A 21,949-nucleotide genomic window follows, 5' to 3' on the forward strand; every position below is an offset into this window, starting at 1 on the left:
GAGTGAGAGGGGGAGGCGGGGGTGGAGGGGGACAGGAAGCGGAGCCCAGGAGGGGACAGGAGGAGGAGAGTTAACAGGCTGTTCTGGGGGGGGGTTAACATTCTGTTCGCTGCACTGTGAGGGGTTACAGTCAGGGGAGGCTGGCGGAGGCAGAAATCGGAGGACGATTTCCTCCGATTTCTACCTCCACCAGCCTCCCCTGGATACATTAGATCCCTTATAAATCTTGGTTAAGGCCAAGGATAAACATGATAAATGTCAATAAAATAAACCTGAACTAAAGTGTGAGTGTTGTAACTGCTCTGCTCTCCTCCTCAGCCACCATCAACATGAACAACATGAACGACGGCTGGTACGGAGCTCTGAAGGAGACCATCCAGCAGCAGCAGAACCAGCTGGTCTGGGTGTCGGAGGGCAAGGTAGGAACACTGGCCTGGCCAAGGTCCTTTCACAGTCAGGGTTCCCGCGCTGGTCTTAAAAGGCTTAAAGGCTCAAATTAAAATTTTAAGGCCTAAAAAGGTCCCGAATTCCAGTTATTCTGTCTAAAAATGCTAGGTCTTAAAAATGAGATCCTGCAAGGAAATCAGTCCGACCACATCTATTTACGCAGAAATTAATCAAGCTGGAACCCCAAAAATGCCAATTTGCTTCCTTTTTTGTCTGTATGGCAGTGAAATCCCTGATTTCATCACCTCGAGGATGACAAAAAGCTATCGCATGGTGTCGCGAGTAGGTTTTAAATTATATTCAAAGAGGTCTAAAAAGTGGTCTAAATTTGACTTGTTGAAACTTGTAGGAACCCTGACAGTAAAACATGTGTAAAACATGTATAAAACTGTACACACCCTTAGTAAAAATGGGTAAAACATTTATAAAACTGCATACATCCACTTGGCTGGTAGAGGTAGAAATCGGAGGACATACGTATATTGTAGAACTGTCAGCATCTTTGAGCCTCGTAAAAGCGCTATATAAATATAATGAATTATTATTATTATTGGAATGGAATATCAAACACTTATTTGACACCATTCGATACCGTCCCTTATTCCGTCCCGTGCGTTCCACCCAGCCTTCCTGTCTGCCTCCTACCCCCCCACACACCCCCCGCCTACCCCCCTCCTACCCCCCCCCCCCCCCGGCCTCCACTGGTCCGCTGCCAGGGGAGGCAGACTCATTAGTGCTTCTCAGCATGTGGTGTTTATTTTTACCTCTCCTCTCCCTCCGCCCCTCAGGCGGACGGCGCTCCAGACGATGACCTGGACATCCACGACGACCGCTTGTCCTACCTGTCGGCCCCGGGCAGCGAGTACTCCATGTACAGCACCGACAGCCGCCACACCTCGGACTACGAGGACACGGACACGGAGGGCGGCGCTTACACCGACCAGGAGCTGGACGAGACGCTGAACGACGAGGTGGGCCTGCCCACGGAGCCTGCCATCACCCGCTCCTCCGAGCCCGTCCGGGAAGACCCGCCCGTCATCCAGGACGCCCCCGGTTACCCGGTTTACGGGCACGCCGCCGTGCCCGCCGTGCCCGACCCCGCCAACCGCATCGACCCCGCCGGGTTCAAGATGCTCGCCGCTCCGCAGCAGGTAACGTCTAGACGAGCTGGGAGGAGCGCTCAGAGGCGGTGCCCCCTGAGACGAGGTCGTCACTAGGAGCCTCATATGGCTGTAGAGACAGAGAGAGTTACTCTCTGTTTGTCTCTCTGTTCAGTGTGATGTTGTCTGTGGTTGTGTTGTATGTCCTGTATGTTCAGTAAACGATAAACAAACACCTCATATGATGCTTTGTTAACTATGTTACATGATTAGGAGCGGTCAGGTTCTTAACTGTTGTTGCTAAATGATGGTCTTTTGGCGTGGTGGTGGTGTGTTTAAAATGAATTATTCAGCTGATAAAAGGTGGAGGAGGAACACGGAGTGGAGGAGGTATGCGGAGAGAGAGAGAGAGACAGAGAGAGAGAGAGAGAGACTGAGAGAGAGAGAGAGACTGCGAGAGAGAGAGAGATGGAGAGAGACAGAGAGAGAGAGAGAGAGAGAGACTGAGAGAGAGAGAGACTGAGACTGAGACTGAGAGAGAGAGAGAGAGACTGAGAGAGAGAGAGAGAGAGACTGCGAGAGAGAGACTGATGGTGGTGTGAGTGGTGTACTGCTCCCCTTGGCAGCCTGTGTTATTCATGTCTCTGTATTATAACGATGCTTCACAGCGAGACGAGGCCGAGGCTGCTCTGGCCCTGCCCTCGCTGGCGGCCCCGGCCGCGGCAGCGCCCCCTGCTGTTGAGCAGCAGCCTGTACAGCTAGAGGGTATGAACCTAGAGGAGGCGCCTGGCGCAGCCGCTGCAGCTCCTCAGGCTGCAGACTCACTTATCAGCCCCACCCCCGAGCTAGTTCAGCCCCCACCACCACCACCTCCACACCAACCCCACCTGTCAGGGCCTCCCGGCCCAGAACCAAAGGTACCCACCCCACCCCACTGCTGCCTACCTCCAAAACCAAGCCACACCCTGGACCGGGGCCTGGGCTCCTGCCCCTAGCCCAGCCCTTGCCCAGCCCCCCCCCGCCCGCCCCTCCTCTCCCCCCCAGCCTGCTGTTTTTAACTTGCCTGTTCTCGCACACGCTTTTCTCCACTCCGCTCTCTCTCTCTCTCTCTCTCTGTCTCTCTGTCTCTCTGTCTCTCTCTCTCTCTCTCTCTCTCTCTCTTTGCATGACTCCGCCCACTGCTGTGTGTGCGCCTCACCACCACCGAGCCCCAGCCCACTGTGTGACCTCTGACCTTCCCACCCCAGAGAGAATGTGTGACTGGTACCCACTACACATGCACCACAGTGGGTTAGGACAGCGGGGGGGGGGTGGGACTGGTGGAACTGTGTCCTTCCTTGTTATGTGACCAGGACGAGGAACAGACAGAACCAGAGCCCCTAAACTGTCGCCTTTTAATGACCTCCTCTTGCATGGCCTCCTAATGGTTTTGGTTTTTTTTTCTTTTCAGCTTTAACTTCTCTGTGGCTGGAACAGTAGTAGCACTGTTGCGGCGGCACTAGTGGTAGTAGTCGTTGTAGTAGTGGTGGTAGTCAGTGGTGTAGTCTACGTGATACGCAGGACTTACGCCGTATACCCACTAGGAAAGGCCAAGGATTTCCGTATACCCAACTTAAAAATTTGCAAGGATACGTAAACTGCGTTTTGTGACAGAACTTTCACACTTTAATTCATAAAAATCACCCCCGTCTGTGTTTACGAAGCACTTGACTTTTGGACCATTGGGACTGACTATAGCGTCATATACCATCAACGGGGGGGGGGGGGAATGCAACATGAAATATGTCAAAATGCAGCACTATCATGCAAAGATCAGCCTTATAACATTTAATGTTAGATATATATATAACGTTAGACAGGGAGCGCAGATGTATTTTTATGGCGTTCCCGGAATGAACGATATGAGGCTGGGAGGGGGGAAATCACAGTATACCCACTAGAAACAACTAGACTACACCACTGGTGGTAGTAGTAGTGGTTAAGATGTAAGTGTTAGTAGTAATCGTGCTGGTTAGTAGAAGTCAATCGCATAAGATGCAAACTGTGAATGTTGGCTGCATGTCGGTTGAGAGCGAACCTGCAGACAGTATTCTTGGTGTCACACCCTGTCACAACGTTTCTCCCTATGGAAAAATCCAAACGTATTACTCATATTAGACACTGCATAATGTCCTCCATTGTAGTATTATTATTGTAGTATCGACGTAGACGTTGAACTCCTGAGCTTCTTCCATAGGAAGTACTGTTCTAGCTAGATGTGCTGTCTACAGGCTACACATCACACGTTTGAAATTAAGCCTTTTTAGAAATGTGTCTAAAGTTCTTTTATCAATGTCCTTTGAAAAAAAAAAAAGGGGGGGGGGGGGGAAAGGGCTATGATTCGGAGATGAATGTGGATATTTTCAGTCGGAACATTCTGGAAAAAGGCTTTTTGTCAAACATGCATTCAGAACCGGTGTTGAATAACTGACAGAGGTCTGCTTGTGTTACTTGCACTTTGACTTGACTGTTTGTTTGGTTGGTATTTGTTGGTTATTGGGGGTTCTGCAATGTAATTGTTTGGTTCTTGCTTGTGTCTAATTCATGTTCGGGTCCCCCTGAGGTTTGATTTGACTCAGCAAACAACCCTTTCTGTCTTAATCCATCCTACTCTGTCTGGTTGTGGGGAAGTTCTGTCTTTCTGTTTCCCTTTCAATCAACCAATACATTGATCTGACCCAAGAAGAAAAGAAAAAGGGATTGATGATTTTCCCAATGACCCATGTTGACCCCCCTCCCCACCAACCCCCCCCCCCCCCCCCCCCTCCCCCCTCCCTCCCCCAGATGTACAAGAAAGATCTGTACAGCATGGAGGAGCCGGTGCGTGTCAACCACGGCATGAAACCGTCGCTGAGCTACAGCCACCAGCCGTCGTACCAGGACAAACAGCCATACCGCGAATATGACCACGCGCCTTACGGATACGACGGGGGCGGGGCTTATGAACCAAAGCCTCACAACTTTGAGAACTCTCACCTGCACTACGACAACCGTGTGCCTCACAACTACGACGAGCAGTGGCCCCCCTACGACCAGCAGACCTCGCCCCAGCCCCCGGGCTACCAGCCGGGCCACCAGCAGCAACCCCTGGGCTACTCCCCCCGGCCCCCCTACGAGGACGGCCCCCCCGTGAGGGACTACAGCCCCCCCCAGCAGCGCTACGACGAGGCCCCCCCGCCCGCGGGTTACGACGGCAGGCCCCGGCACGGCAAGCAAGGAGGGCCCCTGCGCTACGACGAGCCTCCGTCCGCGGGCTACGACGCCGCCCGCTCCCCCTACGACTCCGAGCCCCACATCTTCCCCCTCAACTCCCCCCGGTCCCCGGACCCCCCAAAGCAGTATTACGGGGACTCCTCGGCCCTGAGGCCTTCCTACAACGCTACAGGGCTTCCCAACAGGGGTTACAAGCAAGGACTGCACGAGCCCGTCATGAACTCCGACCACCCCCCCCAGCCCCCGCCCAAACCGGATGCCCTGGCCTCCCCGGGGGGCGAGCCCGGCGGCGGGTCCAAACCCTTCCCCCGGGAGCACCGGGAGGACGACCCGGCGATGAAGCCTCAGTCGGTCCTCAACAGGGTGAAGATGTTCGAGAACAAGCGCTCCGTGTCTGTGGACCGGGCCAAGGAGGCCGGGGACTCAACACTGCTCAGGGTAGGTAGGGTCCCCAAACACCCCCACAACTCTGCTCAGGGTAGGGTCCCCAAACACCCACACCACAACACTGCTCAGGGTAGGTAGGGTCCCCAAACACCCCCACAACTCTGCTCAGGGTAGGGTCCCCAAACACCCACACAACAACACTGCTCAGGGTAGGTAGGGTCCCCAAACACCCCCACAACAACACCCAAGACTAGCATGTCTCTGGTATTAGTGAAACTCTCCAAAATAGTGAAAACACCACTGCTCATCCGTCATCAGACTTAGCTGAGGTGCTGGAGCTGAAGAGTATCAAATGGAATGAAAGAAAGCAGCGTCCTCACACTCAAAAACGGTGCAGAAATCAACGTCTATGTCTGAAGAAAAGATGTCTATGAACGACCGAAAGCTTGCGCGAAGAAAACATCGTTTTTTGAACCGTTTTTTTTATTTTTATTAATCCTTTATTTAACCAGGGTAGTCATATTGAGAGTGAGACAGTAGCCTCTTTTTCAAATGAAGAAAAAAGCAGCACTTAATTAAAAAAAGACACCACATACAGTATAAAAACATACAATATACAACATAAAATAACAACAAACAAGCAACAGAAACAGTGAGCAGATACAGCCTATAAAAAATAACCTAAGCACATTTGCATGTATGATTCAATTCAAGTTTTGAGTGTGCGGATGCTTGCTTCTTTCCATTCCGTCGAAACAGTTTCATTTCCAGTGAAAAACACTAAAACACTTCTAATAGAAATGAGCTGGTCACTCCATGGTGAGACGTGTGCGTGATTGGAAGTACTTTTGTTTTAAAACCCTCTTCCTCTCCTGTCAACAGCCTGCAGACGCCCCTAAACCAGTGATGGCCCCCGGGCCCGTGCTCAAAGCCAACTCCCTCAGCAACCTGGAGCAGGAGAAACCCACGTACAGGTACACCACCACACACACCTACACACCTACACACCTACACACCAAACACACACCTACACACCACACACACCTACACACCTACACACCAAACACACCTACACACCAAACACCAAACACACCTACACACCAAACACCAAACACCAAACACACCTACACACCTACACACCAAACACACACCTACACACCACACACACCTACACACCTACACACCACACACACCTACACACCTACACACCAAACACACACCTACACACCACACACACCTACACACCTACACCACACACACCTACACACCACACACACCTACACACCTACACACCACACACACCTACACACCTACACACCAAACACACACCTACACACCAAACACACCTACACACCTACACCACACACACCTACACACCACACACACCAAACACACACCTACACACCACACACACCAAACACCTACACACCTACACACCAAACACACACCTACACACCACACACACCTACACACCTACACACCAAACACACACCTACACACCACACACACCTACACACCAAACACACCTACACACCAAACACCAAACACACCTACACACCTACACACCTACACACCACACACACCTACACACCACACACACCTACACACCACACACACCTACACACCTACACACCAAACACACACCTACACACCACACACACCTACACACCAAACACACCTACACACCAAACACCAAACACACCTACACACCTACACACCTACACACCACACACACCTACACACCACACACACCTACACACCACACACACCTACACACCACACACACCTACACACCAAACACACCTACACACCTACACACCAAACACACCTACACACCGTCCTACACACCTACACACCAAACACCAAACACACCTACAGCCCCTCTGCACTGAATGCAGGGTTCCCACGGGTCCTTGAAATCCTTGAAAGTTTGTGAATTTGAGGGGAAAAAAATAAAAAATAAAATAGACATGGGTCATTGAAAGTGCTTGAATTCTCTCTCTCTCTCTCTCTCTAAAAAAATATATATATTCAAAAATGTTTTACTTAGCTCGTCAACTAGTAAATAAGTCTCTGTATTGCTTATCTTTACACATATTTCACAATATATTGTTTTGCTGTGCTGTGGTAGAGAAGGCAAGAGACCATCTAGTGTTCACACATTCAAGCCTCTCTTTTTAATTGTCGTCTGTGAGCGGATAGTTCCTATTATATAAATTCTCATCTAGATCTGTCTCAAACTACGCCGTGTTGGGTCCTTGAATTTGAGGGAATTGAGTCTTGAAAGTCCTTGAAAGGTGCTTGAATGTGATGTCTCAGAAGGTGTGGGAACCCTGTAAATCACCAAACACACCTACAGCCCCTCTGCACTGAAGGAGAGGTGGCTGAAGGACAACGGTTTAGATTTCTTTCAGAGGAAGCACACACACACACACACACACACACACACACAAACACACACACACACACACACACACAGTCCATTTATCATCGTCAGTGTCACAGCGCCACCTAGAGGACATCTGCAGCAGTGTAGCTATGCAGTAAAATCAAGATAGATCCAGTACACAGTCCAGTGACGGGGATACCTCTGTAGAGATGAACAGTGGAGGTAGAACTCGGAGGGCGGGCTCCTTCTGACGCGGGGAACGCAATGAGGAACGCTATCAAAACAGACATGTATCAAACACGCATGTTTTCATTCCGTTCCATGCGTCGCAATGACCCGTCCTCCGATTTCGACTTCCACCACCGGCCTGCACTGCTGTACGACATGATCTGTCGACCGGTAACTATGGTGAATATGTGTGTGTAGCTCTAGACTCGTCCTCTTTCATGTTTGACCCGTGTGTGTCTGCTGGGGGTAGCGGTGGTCGAGGGTATACTGAGTTGTTCTGGTCGGAAGGTCATGAGTTCAAATCCCGCCTGGGAACACCACCGCTAGTGTGCCCTTGAGTAAGACCTGGGAACACCACCACTAGTGTGCCCTTGAGTAAGACCTGGGAACACCACCACTAGTGTGCCCTTGAGTAAGGCACTTAGCCCTAAAATGACTCCAGGGAGACTGTTTCTGGAATCTCTAATTGTAAATTATTGTAAAAGCGTCTGCTAAATGGTCAATGGACCTATCGCTAAGCCACGCCTCCTTTGAAAACTCAGACAAACAAACAACGCTTCACTGACAGCGACTGACTGACCGACCGTGACTGAATGACATTCAACGACTTACTATGGCGGGAGTTGGCACATTTCAGATTTCTGATTCACCACAGCAAGTAATAGACATGTTTTTTAAAGATGAGAATATTTAGTCTAGAAGCTTTTCACCATCAGATATTAGCGAGTTGTTTGTCCGAGTTTTCTCCCTGTAGTGACTTTTGCTGTGATATGATTGGACAAATACTATTTCGGGGCGTGGCTTAGCGATAGGTCCATTGTAATTGTTGTAATTGCTGCTTTTTCATCCTGAGTCCCCTTCTCTGCCTCTCCCCCCCACCCCCAGGGCCCCGGAGCCCCAGAAGCCCCAGTCCAGACCCCAGGATGACGTGGTGCGCTCCAACCACTACGACCCAGACGAGGACGAGGAGTACTACAGGAAGCAGCTGTCCTACTTCGACCGGCGCAGCTTCGACAGCAAGGCCATGAGCCAGCCCAGCCCCGGGGTCAACCGCTTCCACGACCTGGCCAAGCCCACCCAGACCCAGCTGGCCTACCCCTACAACAGGTACACACCTCACCTCACCTCACCCAGCTGGCCTACCCCTACAACAGGTCTGCTACACTCCTCTCCTCTCCTCACCTCACCTCACGCTCCTCTGTGGCTCAGCTGGTAGAGCATGGCGCTAACAACCCAACGGGTTCCCACGCTGGTCTTAAAAAGCCTTTAAGTCTAAAATCCAGCATTCCAATTTATAAGGCCTAAAAAGGTCTCAAATTGCAGTTATTCGGTCTAAAATGGTGGTGCTAGGTCTTAAAAATTAGATCCTGCAAGGAAATCAGTCCGACCACATCAATTTACGCAGAAATTAATCAAGCTGGAACCCAAAAAAAAAACATTTTTTGTCTGTATGGCAGTGAAATCCCTCATTTCATTACCTCGAGGATGACAAAAAGCTATCATATGGTGTCGCGAATGAAATTCTATATTATGAAAGTCTGAAATTATATTCAAAGAGGTCTAAAAAGGTATTAAATTTGACTGGTTGAAACTTGTAGGAACCCTGATATATATATGATGCATGTATGCTGACTATGCACTCACTGCAGTGGAAGTCTCTTTGGATAAAAGGTGAATGGTGAATTGCCTGGCTGTGTGCCGATGACCCAATGCTGTCTGGTGCTTACCTGAGGTCTCAACTAAGTGTGTGTGTGTGTGTGTGTGTGTGTGTGTGTGTGTGTGTGTGTGTGTGTGTGTGTGTGTGTGTGTGTGTGTGTGTGTGTGTGTGTGTGTGTGTGTGTGTGTGTGTGTGTGTGTGTGTGTGTGTGTGTGTGTGTGTGTGTGTGTGTGTGTGTGTGTGTGTGTGTGTGTGTGTGTGTGTGTGTGTGTGTGTGTGTGTGTGTGTGTGTGTGTGTGTGTGTGTGTGTGTGTGTGTGTGTGTGTGTGTGTGTGTGTGTGTGTGTGTGTGTGTGTGTGTGTGTGTGTGTGTGTGTGTGTGTGTGTGTGTGTGTGTGTGTGTGTGTGTGTGTGTGTGTGTGTGTGTGTGTGTGTGTGTGTGTGTGTGTGTGTGTGTGTGTGTGTGTGTGTGTGTGTGTGTGTGTGTGTGTGTGTGTGTGTGTGTGTGTGTGTGTGTGTGTGTGTGTGTGTGTGTGTGTGTGTGTGTGTGTGTGTGTGTGTGTGTGTGTGTGTGTGTGTGTGTGTGTGTGTGTGTGTGTGTGTGTGTGTGTGTGTGTGTGTGTGTGTGTGTGTGTGTGTGTGTGTGTGTGTGTGTGTGTGTGTGTGTGTGTGTGTGTGTGTGTGTGTGTGTGTGTGTGTGTGTGTGTGTGTGTGTGTGTGTGTGTGTGTGTGTGTGTGTGTGTGTGTGTGTGTGTGTGTGTGTGTGTGTGTGTGTGTGTGTGTGTGTGTGTGTGTGTGTGTGTGTGTGTGTGTGTGTGTGTGTGTGTGTGTGTGTGTGTGTGTGTGTGTGTGTGTGTGTGTGTGTGTGTGTGTGTGTGTGTGTGTGTGTGTGTGTGTGTGTCACAGAGCTGAGTCTGTGGAGAAGGTCAGTCCAGTGGAGAGGAGGTACGAGCCTCTGCCTCAGATCAGCCCCTCCTCCCAGTACGGACCCCCCGTCCCCGCCATCCCCCCCAACACGCTTCCCAAACTCAGCACCAACGACGGTAAGAACAACTCCCACAGGCTTCTCAGTAGCTGTACATGTAATAAGTAACGGTGGCTGCAACACTTGGGCCTAGTTGGGCCGACGCCATCCCCTTTGCTTATTGACTCACCCTAAGAACAACACCCACTGGTGTGTCAATAAGTAAGCAGCCTTGAGAACCCACGGCTCGTGAGCGTGAGGCGGCTTGATGTACGAGTACACCCCCCGGACATGACGCTGGTATGTCGCAGGGTCTAACCCCCAATCCAACCGTTTGACCCCTGTGACTAAAGAAAAATGTTCTATCTTTGCACTCGATCAAATGTCAGGACCCTCCTTTCATGACGTTTCCTAGATATGTGCGTTCTACCACCCCAGTATCCTTACATTTTCTAAATTACAACAGGCTAAGCTAGTATGAAGCTATTTGCAGTTTTTCTGTGTAGGAAGCAGGCTAATTTACAAGGGGCCAACTAGCGGTTGTTGTGTATAAATAGCAGCTTGAGCATTGTAAAGAGGCTCTTTTAGTAGGTAAAAAAGGCACGGCAGTGCCCCGCGGTGGTGTAGTGGTCTAAGCACTGGCCACTAGTGCATGCTGCCCACCGGGGCCGGGGTTCGTATCCCGGCTCGCCAGACCCGGATATGGCCAGGGCACACACGGGGAACGGCATATTGGGCGGCCGCTCCCGAGGGGGGTATAGGAGTAGTTCCGGACAAGGATCCGTCGCGCAACAGCGCCCCCGTCTGGTGCTGGAATAACGGTGCTGGGCTCGAGGAGCCAGTCAGCTAGTCTGCCTGGCGGCCTCCTCTGGGACTGCCGGCCGCGGGGTCGTGCGGCGGATCCCTCGCAATAGGCAGGGGATAATTGGATGCTAGGTTGGGTTCAATTGGCTACCAAATTGGGTGAAAAATGGGATAAAATCTGAAAAACAAATAAAAAATAAAAAAAAGGCACGGCTGTTCTAGTGTTAATGCTGAGTGCCAAGCAGGGAGGCATCGGGTACCATTTTGTATAGTCTTTGGCCCTGGATCGAACTCACAACCTCCCAATCTCAGGGTGGACACTCTAACCGCAAGGTCGCTGATTTGTGTCTCAACAGCTGTACATGTGATAAGCCATGGTGCAACACTGGGGCCTAGTTGGGCCTACGCCAACCCCCTTTTCTTATTGACCCACCCAAAAGTGTTGCATTTAGCATACTTGATAGTAACGTAATTAGCCTCCACTTGCAATGAATTGTAAGTCATTGTTCTTTTGAATGTATTGTTGTAGTATCGCCTGTACAGAACATTAAACATTTGCGTCGATTACGTTTAGTCATTTCGGATGAGAGATCTTTGTCGTTTGATTTAGAGCCTAACAAAGAGGCTCTAAGAGAGGAAGAGCTATAATGTCGTTTTAGGGTAGTCATTTAGGGTAGGCGTTTTAGGGTAGTCATTTAGGGTAGTCATTTAGGGTAGGCGTTTTAGGGTAGGCGTTTTAGGGTAGTCATGTTTAAACCGACATTATCTTGACCAAAAAATATAAGTTTTTGGCCAGCCAATATTCAAATTCTGGTGCGGCTGCTGGAAATAAGGTGAATCTGAATAGGCTAGTCACTGAGGTTCAGCTACGGGTGAATTCTCTCAGTATAACCATGTCGGATGATATTACAGCTTGTAGGCTTTAGTCTAGTAGACCTCTGAGAATTCACTCCAGTCTGGAATCTCCGGCAGCGCCCGTAACGAGCGTGAATCCTCAATATAACCGTGACGCAAGATTATGTTAGGAGAACTCACTCTGGGGATCTCCAGTAGCTTCTAAAAGCATTTGCAGATGCAGTAGTCAGTAGTGTGTTTGACGGGAGGCTATTTGGAGGCTCATATCCATCTCATATCCATCTCATCTCCGTCTCCCTGTGTGTCTCCAGTGAACGGGCCCCCGGACCCCCTCAGCTCCCCCAACCCCAAGCCTGAGGTCACGGGGCTGCGGCCCCCCACCCGGGACGACCCCCCCGCCCAGGGGAACTACCTCCCCCCCAGGGGCGTCCCCGAGAAGTCCCCCGTCAACGGCACCGACGCGCCCCCCAAAACGCTGGGCGGTCCCACGCCGCAGAGCTACAACCGCTACGTCCCCAAGCCTTACACCAGCTCGGCGCGGCCCTTCGAGCGCAAGTTCGAGAGCCCCAAGTTCAACCACAACCTGCTCCCCAACGACACGCAGCAGCAGCCGCCCAAGGCCGACCTCATCAGCAAGCCCAGCGTGGTCAACAACAACAGCAGCAGCAGCGTCGTGAGCAAGCCCCAGCTCTCCCCCCAGCCCCTGGACCACGACAGCGGCCTGGACACCTTCACACGCACCATGGACAACAGGCCCAAGTACCAGCACAACAACGTCAACGCCATGCCCAAGGCCGTCCCTGTCAGGTAGGCGGGGGGTGGGGTGGGGGGGGAGAGGCCTGTTGGCCTGTTCCTGTGTCCTCTATGCATGATGTGCTGCTTCAGGCTCTCCCCCCTCCACTCTCCACACTCCACTCTCCTCCCCCCACCCTCCACTCTCCCCCCTCCACTCTCCCCCCTCCACTCTCCCCCCTCCACTCTCCCCCCTCCACTCTCCTCCCCCCACTCTCCCTCCACTCTCCCCCCTCCATTCTCCCCCCTCCACTCTCTCCCCTCCCCTCTCCCCCCTCCACTCTCCTCCCCCCACTCTCCTCCCCCCACCCTCCCTCCACTCCCCTCCCTCCACTCCCCCTCCTCCCACCCTCCACCCTCCCCCTCCTCCACTCCCCCCCCCACCCCTCTCCCCCCTCTGCGTTATGACGGATGACTCCATCTCTGCGTTCCTTTGTCCCGTAGCCCTGGCGCGCTGGAGGATGACGATGAGGACGAAGGGCACACGGTGGTGGCCACGGCCCGGGGGATCTTCAACTGTAACGGGGGGGTCCTGAGCTCCATCGAGACGGGCGTCAGCATCATCATCCCCCAGGGGGCCATCCCCGACAGCGTGGAGCAGGAGATCTACTTCAAGGTGTGCCGGGACAACAGCATCCTGCCGCCGCTCGACAAGGAGAAAGGTCGGTACATCTCTCACGCCCTCCGGGCCTCAACCTGGGGGGGACGGAGTCCAAAACCACGGTCGAATTACGCTGAATTCCATCCTATTATCGGATCGTTATTTTATTTTTTACGTCAGCACTTTTTTACTTCACGTCATTTGTAAGGGTGTTCTGACTGAGATTGTTCAAAAAGTTAAAACGTAGAGGTTGACTCTTGTTAGGAACGATTACAGTGTATGTTATTATACTCAGTATAAGGCGACATATAAGCGGTACATACACACAGTAAATGGGGACAAACAAAACAAATGTGTGTATGCATGTGCATGTATGTGTATGGGTCAATGACGTGACGTGTAAATGTTGTGTCCGAATGTAATATTTTCTCAAATTAACTATTAATATATATATATACATTATGTTAACTAACACTATTTGCTTTCCTTTATTGAATACACAAAGAGTTTATAGTGATTTCTTTTTTACTAATTCAGGCACTTTCAGCTCTTTAAAGGGTTGAAAAGTAATTCGGTACAACCGTCCGAACACAAATACAACTAGCTAATGTGCCATTAAAATATCTACAATTATATTACAACTATTATATAAACATTCTGGCATGATTGTATAAGGGTTTATAACAATATACTGCAAAATGGTTAAGGATTTTTCCTCATCACTTTTGTCACGAAAAATTAATTTCACTGATATCATTTGGAGCAACCAATTTGAAGGCACCATTTTGGATCAAATCAACTGATAATCATCATGTGACAGGATATGATATCATTAAGATCCCTGCAGCAGACCCTCTGAGTGAGAAGAAAAGTATTTCTACCCCCTTCATAGCCTGTGTTATTAATAGGGGTGCAACGGTTCTCGGTTTTTTTACGGACGGTACGGTTTGCGTTCCACGGCTCAATTCACTAGTGAACCGTGACGGTTTTCGGTTTTCGTTTTTTTTTTTTTTTTTTTTTTAACCTTTATTTTACCAGGAAGTCACATTGAGATTAAAACCTCTTTTACAAGAGAGACCTGGCCAAGACAGGGTCAAAATAGTAGCTTAAAAAAACTGTTCAGATAACAAGACAGGACATAAGACAGTGGCAACAATACAATAGACAAACAATGGTAGGGGTATTTACAAGGTGATTAAAACATTGAGAAGTCTAACCAAAGCAGGTACAGCGAGCGGTGACCACATCCTTTAATCTACGCTTGAAGATACTTATGGAAATAAGGGCCTCTAATTTAAAAGTAGTCTGTAGGTCATTCCAAGACCAAGGGCCATAATAAGACAAGCTTGCCCTTCCAACATTGTTCATGATAAGTGGCACCTTGTATTGTAGCCATCTACGAGACCTGAGACCCGAGCCACTCGGTATAGGGATGAACTTCAGGCCCAGATAATTCGGTAAGAAGCCAGAGATGATTTTAAACACAAGAGTGTACCAGTGTTGGAGCCTTCTGACAGAAAGAGATGGCCATCCAACCAGACTATACAGTGTACAGTGATGGGTCCTGAAGGCACTATTGGTGATGTATCTTAGAACCGAATGATACAGGGGGTCTAGCTTGGATAAAGTGGACAGAGAAGCAAACCTATATACTGTATCACCATAATCCAATTGTGAAAGGAAAAGGGCGGAGACGAGACGTTTTCTGGAAGCCAAGGAAAAGCAAGATTTAAATCTATACAGGAAGCCCACTGTACGCTTAAGCTTTATGGCGAGAAGATCAATTTGGCCGCGTTCGTAAATTAGCTCTGAGAGCGCCGGAGCGTCCACGTGAATGCCTCGAACGCGGCCTTTGGTCAGAGGTCGAGTTGGTCTGGAACGTTTGTTTCTGAACCGAACCGTACCGAAAACCGTGACCCAAAATACCGAACCGTACCGAACCGTGGGCCAACTGAACCGTTGCACCCCTAGTTATTAACGGGCAAAGACGGTGCCCGGAGGCACCCTTTGCGGGTTAATAACTGTGGTTTACCGTGGGTTACGGTAAAAATTCAAACGTGTCCCAAGAGGGGAGAGGACAGGGAATCTAGAACCATTTGAATGGTGTCGATACGATACTCTTATCACGGTCGACACAGCGCGGAGCGAATTCCCGGGTAGAAATTGTCTGTCCCCCCGCTGATATCCTCCATGACGTGCTGCTGCTTAGAGCAGCGGGTGAACTCCCGGTTCATTGAGTTTACGGTTAAAAGCATAACTTCTCGGGGTGTCAGCGCGGTGGTTAAGGGCTCAAAATGACTGTATACCGATGGTGAAGTTAGCAAAGGAGTATTGTGTTTGTACCACCTTCATAGCCGGTGTTATTCACGGGCAAAGACGGTGCCCGGAGGCACCCTTTGCGGGTTAATAACTGTGATTTACCGTGGGTTAGGATAACAATTCAAACGTGTCCGGATAGGGGAGAAGACAAGGAATCCAAAACCATTTGAATGGTGTCGATACTACACTCCTATCACAGTCGACACAGCGCGGAGCGAATTCCCGGGTAGAAATTGTCTGTCCCCCCGCTGTCAACGGGAGTCGTCAACCAGGAAGCGGCAGCATAGGCACAGTACATCGCCATAATAGCGATTTTTTTTGTTATGCTTGTTGTAAATAAAAGTTCTATGATGCATTGAAATGACATTAAACTAAGATAATACGATGGTTATCATATTCTTTCAAATCTTTATTAATACGTTATTACAGAAACAGTAAGTGACATTTTCCTAGAGCGAAATCTGTTGTGGTATTTAAAAATGGCGGTTAGTGATGAAATCTATGAACATGGGATGACGATTTCCATTGACCAATCAACGGTGTGCAGCGTCACACGTCACACGCAGCCTGGCAAAAATGTACCCTTCCCAACTTTCGCTACCCATCCCGAACAAGAACTATTTTACCTTGCCGTGCCGTGCCGTGCTGACACGGGCCGCTCAATGGAAAAGCGCCAAAGAACAGGGCTGACCCGGGTCGACCCGGGCTGGCACTGTAGTGGAAAAGCACCATATGTGGCCTGGGGTGGTCCAGTGATCTTCCCCCGTAGTCTACAGTGCACACATATGCCCATGTCGGCGTGGGTTCGAGTCCGGCTTATGCCCTGCTGACAGACCATCTCCTCCTTACTTTCCTGTCTGTCTGTCTGCACTGACTCCAATCAAATGAAAGATGCCCCACTCAGAAAAAAATTACCTTAAATATGTGACAGCCGCTGGTGAAAGCAGGAACAAGTCGGCAACCAATCAAAACGTAAAACAGACTTTTATTCAGAACCAACGTTGTTGAAAATCAATGACACACTCGCTAGTCAAGCCAAAACAAAACATTTTGTTTTGTTTTATTTTTCCCGCTTTCACCAGCTGCTGTCACATATACCTTTATTTTTTTAAATTAATACATTTGTAAAAAAGGACTCTTGTTGATGCCAATGTAATAACTCATCATCATCACCAACATTTAAACAGGCCCTCAAAACCCACCTCTTCAAGCTTGCCTTCACCAGTTAACCCTCTCCCCTCCCTCCCCTTCCCATGTCCCCCTAGCACTACCTTAATTAGGCCCCTATACTTTTTTTGTTTTTTGTTTTTGTTTCTTTTTATTATTACTACTCGATCTTTTCAGTTTGTAAAGCGGCTTTGAGTGTCTAGAAAAGCGCTATATAAGTCTAATGTATCATTATTATTATTATTATTATTATTATTATTATTATTATTATTATTATTATTATTATAACTGTGTGTCCCCTGCTGCCCAGCGTCAGTGTTCCTCACCCCTCCTCTCCCCCCCCTCCTGCAGGAGAGACCCTCCTCAGCCCTCTGGTGATGTGCGGGCCGCACGGCCTCAAGTTCCTGAAGCCCGTGGAGCTGCGCCTGCCTCACTGTGCGTCTATGACCCCTGACGGTTGGTCTTTTGCTCTAAAATCCTCCGACTCCTCGTCGGGTACGCTGTCCTCTCTCTGTCCTTTTGGGGGGTTTGGGGGTGGTTTGGGGATCTCTGGGTGATTAATGGTGCAGTGATGTAATGAAGGGCCACCGGGGAGAGATTCTGCTTGCTCATCATCCACTTAAATCATCTCATCTCCTCCTGGGTTTCACATTGCAATCATCTCCACTACATGTATTTAGCTTAGGGGGGTTTTGCTAATACTTTTTTGTCTCTTTCAACATATTCAACGTTTACATGCTTGTTTGTATGAGGAGTTAGTCAAATGTTAATTTACATATTGCCAAAACATTTTCAAGGCTGACGTTTAGAGCTGAAAATGTTTTCAGAACATGGGCAATAGTTCCAAAAACATCTAGTAATACTTAGACAGTAGTATTACGTTGTTAACCATATCCTGTGCTTACAATACATTGTAAATATGTACATTTCAATTTAACAATCTAAAAAAATCAATGATGATTGAGTTATTTATGAGAAAAAAATATATATATATATAAATGTTATGCCCTTTAAACACTGGCCCTATTATTAAATCCTCCAGGTGACCCCAAAACCTGGCAGAACAAATCTCTCCCCGGAGACCCCAACTACCTGGTGGGCGCCAACTGCGTGTCTGTGCTCATCGACCACTTCTGAAGAGGGCAACAGCTGGTCTGTTACTGAATGTGAAAAATCAGGGGACAGCCGTTGCCCCCTCCTGTGCCCCCCTCCACAGCGGCGGGGGTCTGCACTGCTTGATGAAGTCTGAACTTGATTCTCTCACGTTGTTTACTGACCCAAACAAACCCAGGAGTGGGAGGAGTCCAGCAGCACCCAGGCTGTGCTCCGTGTTCTGTTACTTTTTGTTGGTGCTTTAAGGCTTGCAAAAACTAAAAGTTAAAAACAAAATATATAAAAATGGAACTGTTGTTGGAATGCATGACCAGTGCCACAGACTGAATAATCTCATTTTGACATTTTTAAGCCAATTTTTAAAAATAAATATTTAAAAAATAAAATAAAAAAAAGTCTGAGCAAGTGCAAGAAAAAGGAGAATTTTTCTTTGAGAAATTCATTGTATATTGCAATGGGGAATTTTACTTATGCACTCACAAACAGAAAAGTTAGTATATGCAAAAACCTTTTTGTTTGCGAGGTCTGTGGTCATGCGTTTCGCTCATGAAGGATGATCTCTGAGGACTTGGGGAATGCTGAGACCAACACAAGGGTAATGAAGGAGGATGGGAGATGTACTGTAGGCGTCACGAAGATAGAAAAACAATAAAATACTGTATGAAGAATGAAGGTCAAGTATTGGCATTGTGAATGCCCCTGTTTGTCAAATGGGCTCTCTCTATGTTAAGAATTGATCTTTTGTAGCTATGTTTTACCGTAGATAAATGTACTGACTTGATTTTACAAACTCCTGCTGTCTAGAGATCTATGCATGTGCTATGACTCAGGTCCAGAAGCCTGCTACTACTAAGTTCAACACATACAATTCCCATCTTACACTGCAAGCAGTGATGCCTTATCCGCATATTAACTTTTCAGTAAAAACTTAAAAACATCAGATCTTTAAGTTGCAGCGGTCAATTATGGAAGAAATAAAAACGTCTGCATTTTAACCCATTAGCTATATCAGTGAACTTGGAATTAGCACACAAGAATAATTGAGGCTGATGAAAAGGTATGCTTTCTGTTACTGCTATGCATATGAAGTCTGCTTTCTGTTACTGCTATGCATATGGAGTCCCAGGAAATACAAACACACTAGAACATGTTTAAATTGTGGCTGTACATAATGCTAGCATATGGCCTTGGTTCTCTGTAAATGAACTTTTGTACATCTTTGTTATTTTGTATAAAAGAGGAAAAAAATGTTTCTTAAAAAAGAAAAAGCGATTACATTGGTTATGTTTGTATTCTGGTTATACCCCCGAGCCTTGGAACTGACCTAAGCAGTAATAAATCCAACTTTTCTACCAACATATACACACTACTTAAAGGCATTTTTAACAGTCAGAAAACTTTTTATTCTTATTTACAAAATAGAAAAGTGCTTGGTTTAAATAATTTTAAAAGATCTGTACTCCAGAGGGGTCTGCTTTGAAGAGTGGTCCCTTCATGTATTTGTGATACTGGATGCTGTATTGGTGCCCTGAAATGTATTTTTGTACTAATAGACAATTTATTATGGCACATCAGTACTATTTTCTTTTGATATGATAACACTGCTTCAATCCAACACTACTTTCTTTTCCTGTGTGGCTGACATTCTTTTTATTTATTTCGTTTTTTCGTTAAATGTTTTTTTTCCTTTGCAACACATTTCTAAGTATACCACTGTATTAATAAATAAAATCATTTTTAAAGTAATGATTGGTTTACTGTCATTGATTTCTATCGAAACAAAAACAGCACTGATTGTGTGACCTAACTTCAGTCGATGATGATGAAACACAAGAGTATCAGTTAGTAAGAAGGGGGCCGACACTCAAAGGTGTGTCTTACACATATGTACAGTACAGGCCAAAAGTTTGGACACACCTTCTCATTCAATGCGTTTCCTTTATTTTCATGACTATTTGGTACATTGTAGATTCTCACTGAAGGCATCAAAACTATGAATGAACACATAGGAATTATGTATTTAACAATAAAGTGTGAAATAACTTGAGATTCCTCAAAGTAGCCACCCTTTGCTTTTTTGTTGTTAATAAAATATATAATAATAATATTTAATATAATATGTGTTAATAATAATATGTTATTATATATATATATATAATATTATTATTATATATTTTATTAACACATTTTTTTAGTTATTATTAACTACAAAAAAGCAAAGGGTGGCTACTTTGAGGAATCTAAAATATAAGAGTTATTTCACACTTTTTTGTTAAGTACATCATTCCACATGTGTTCATTCATAGTTTTGATGCCTTCAGTGAGAATCTACAATGTAAATAGTCATGAAAATAAAGGAAACACATTGAATGAGAAGGTGTGTCCAAACTTTTGGCCTGTACTGTATGTCGTACACAACAGTAGCAGAGTCCTCTCACAGCTGTCAATCACTGGGACACAATTCATGTCAGCAGAATGTAAAAAAACTGATGGGATTAGTTGTTCAATCATCGACAAATCATGTTGCAACGTTATCCCTGTGTCTCCAAGCCTTTGTGCATGTGTAAGCAGTAGGTATAGTGTAGATCACTGGAGGCTTGTAGAGGGAGACATTGGCAGACAGGCTCATGCATGGAATGGAATGAGAAATGTTATAAAATGTCAGTTTGACATGGATGAGCCCATCCACCAGCCTCCCCTGCTGTAGGTATGTAGTGCTAGGAATAGTAGTGTAATCAGACTGGGTCACAGTGACCCCAGCAGGGTCCAAAGGGACACACCAATCACCACAGCGTAATGGCAGTTGTCACATAGAGCACCATATAACTGGTTTATATATTAAAGGCCTATGCCAGACAGTTTGGTTTCCTGGCTTTCCTTAACACTCAAAGGTAACACAGACCAGGCTTAAGCCTAATCCTAGACTAAAAAGTATCTTCAATGGAGATGTTACATTTAACAGGGTTCCCACGGGTCCTTGAAATCCTTGAAAGTTTGTGAATTTGAGAAAAAAAAAATCAAGGTCTTAAAAGTTTTTGTAAATAGACATGGGTCTTTGAAAGTGCTTGAAATCCCCTCTCTCTCTCTCTCTCTCTCTCTCTCTCTCTCTCTCTCTCTCTCTCTCTCTCTCTCTCTCTAAAAAAAATATATATTCAAAAATGTTTTTCTTAGCTCGTCAACTAGTAAATAAGTCTCTGTATTGCTTAACTTTACACATATTTCACAATATATTGTTTTGCTGTTCTGTGATAGAGAAGGCAAGAGACCATCTAGTGTTCACACATTCAAGCCTCTCTTTTTAATTGTCGTCTGTGAGCGGAGAGTTCCTATTATAGAAATTCTCCTCTAGGTCTGTCTTGAACTATGCCGGGTTGGGTCCTTGACTTTGAGGGAATTGAAAGAAGAATCTTGAAAGGTGCTTGAATTTGATGTTTCAGAAAGTGTGGGAACCCTGGTTTAAAGTGTGATTTAGTCCAGGACTAGGCTTAAGCCTTGTCTGTGAAACCGGCCCAAAGAATGGAAACACCATGGAGCTATTTGGGAAAGTAACGGCAGATATAGCTAGGAGCAGCTGTCAATCAAATGTCAAAAGGTTGTTCCGCTCAAGTTGGAGAAAAAAAAAAGCGTTATATTTGACTGGGAGCAAACTTAACAAACAGGCTAGTCACATCACACTTTGGAGCTCTACAACTGTGTGAAATGACATACATCACGTGGGAGATACATTTTAGGAGGCGCTAAGAAAATAGAAAGTATCCCCCAAAATACACACCTAAATACAAAAATACACACAATACATTTTCAGACTTCAATCATTGTGCAATAACATTGTGCAGCACCAGGATGTCATACATCCACATTGCTAACAATCAGTG

At 47.2% G+C, this 21,949-nt stretch overlaps 1 protein-coding gene across 1 annotated transcript in view; it reads left to right on the forward strand.

Moving 5' to 3' along the window:
- The window catches only part of tjp1b (tight junction protein 1b), a gene marked incomplete at its 5' end in the record, with an annotated part of 94,836 nt that extends 75,062 nt beyond the window's left edge, over positions 1-19,774 (forward strand). Inside the window, 11 exons of the mRNA XM_080545418.1 lie at positions 319-419; positions 1,236-1,598; positions 2,216-2,464; positions 4,371-5,237; positions 6,069-6,160; positions 8,689-8,910; positions 10,366-10,502; positions 12,394-12,889; positions 13,319-13,536; positions 17,313-17,417; positions 18,004-19,774. Of these exons, the coding sequence (XP_080401544.1) occupies positions 319-419; positions 1,236-1,598; positions 2,216-2,464; positions 4,371-5,237; positions 6,069-6,160; positions 8,689-8,910; positions 10,366-10,502; positions 12,394-12,889; positions 13,319-13,536; positions 17,313-17,417; positions 18,004-18,098 (2,945 nt within the window). The 3' untranslated portion in view covers positions 18,099-19,774. The remainder of the gene's footprint in view (positions 1-318; positions 420-1,235; positions 1,599-2,215; positions 2,465-4,370; positions 5,238-6,068; positions 6,161-8,688; positions 8,911-10,365; positions 10,503-12,393; positions 12,890-13,318; positions 13,537-17,312; positions 17,418-18,003) is intronic.
- Between the last annotated feature and the right edge of the window lie 2,175 nt (positions 19,775-21,949).

Source organism: Nansenia antarctica, assembly GCF_963989245.1.
Source record: "Nansenia antarctica genome assembly, chromosome: 14".
Classification (NCBI taxonomy): domain Eukaryota; kingdom Metazoa; phylum Chordata; class Actinopteri; order Argentiniformes; family Microstomatidae; genus Nansenia; species Nansenia antarctica.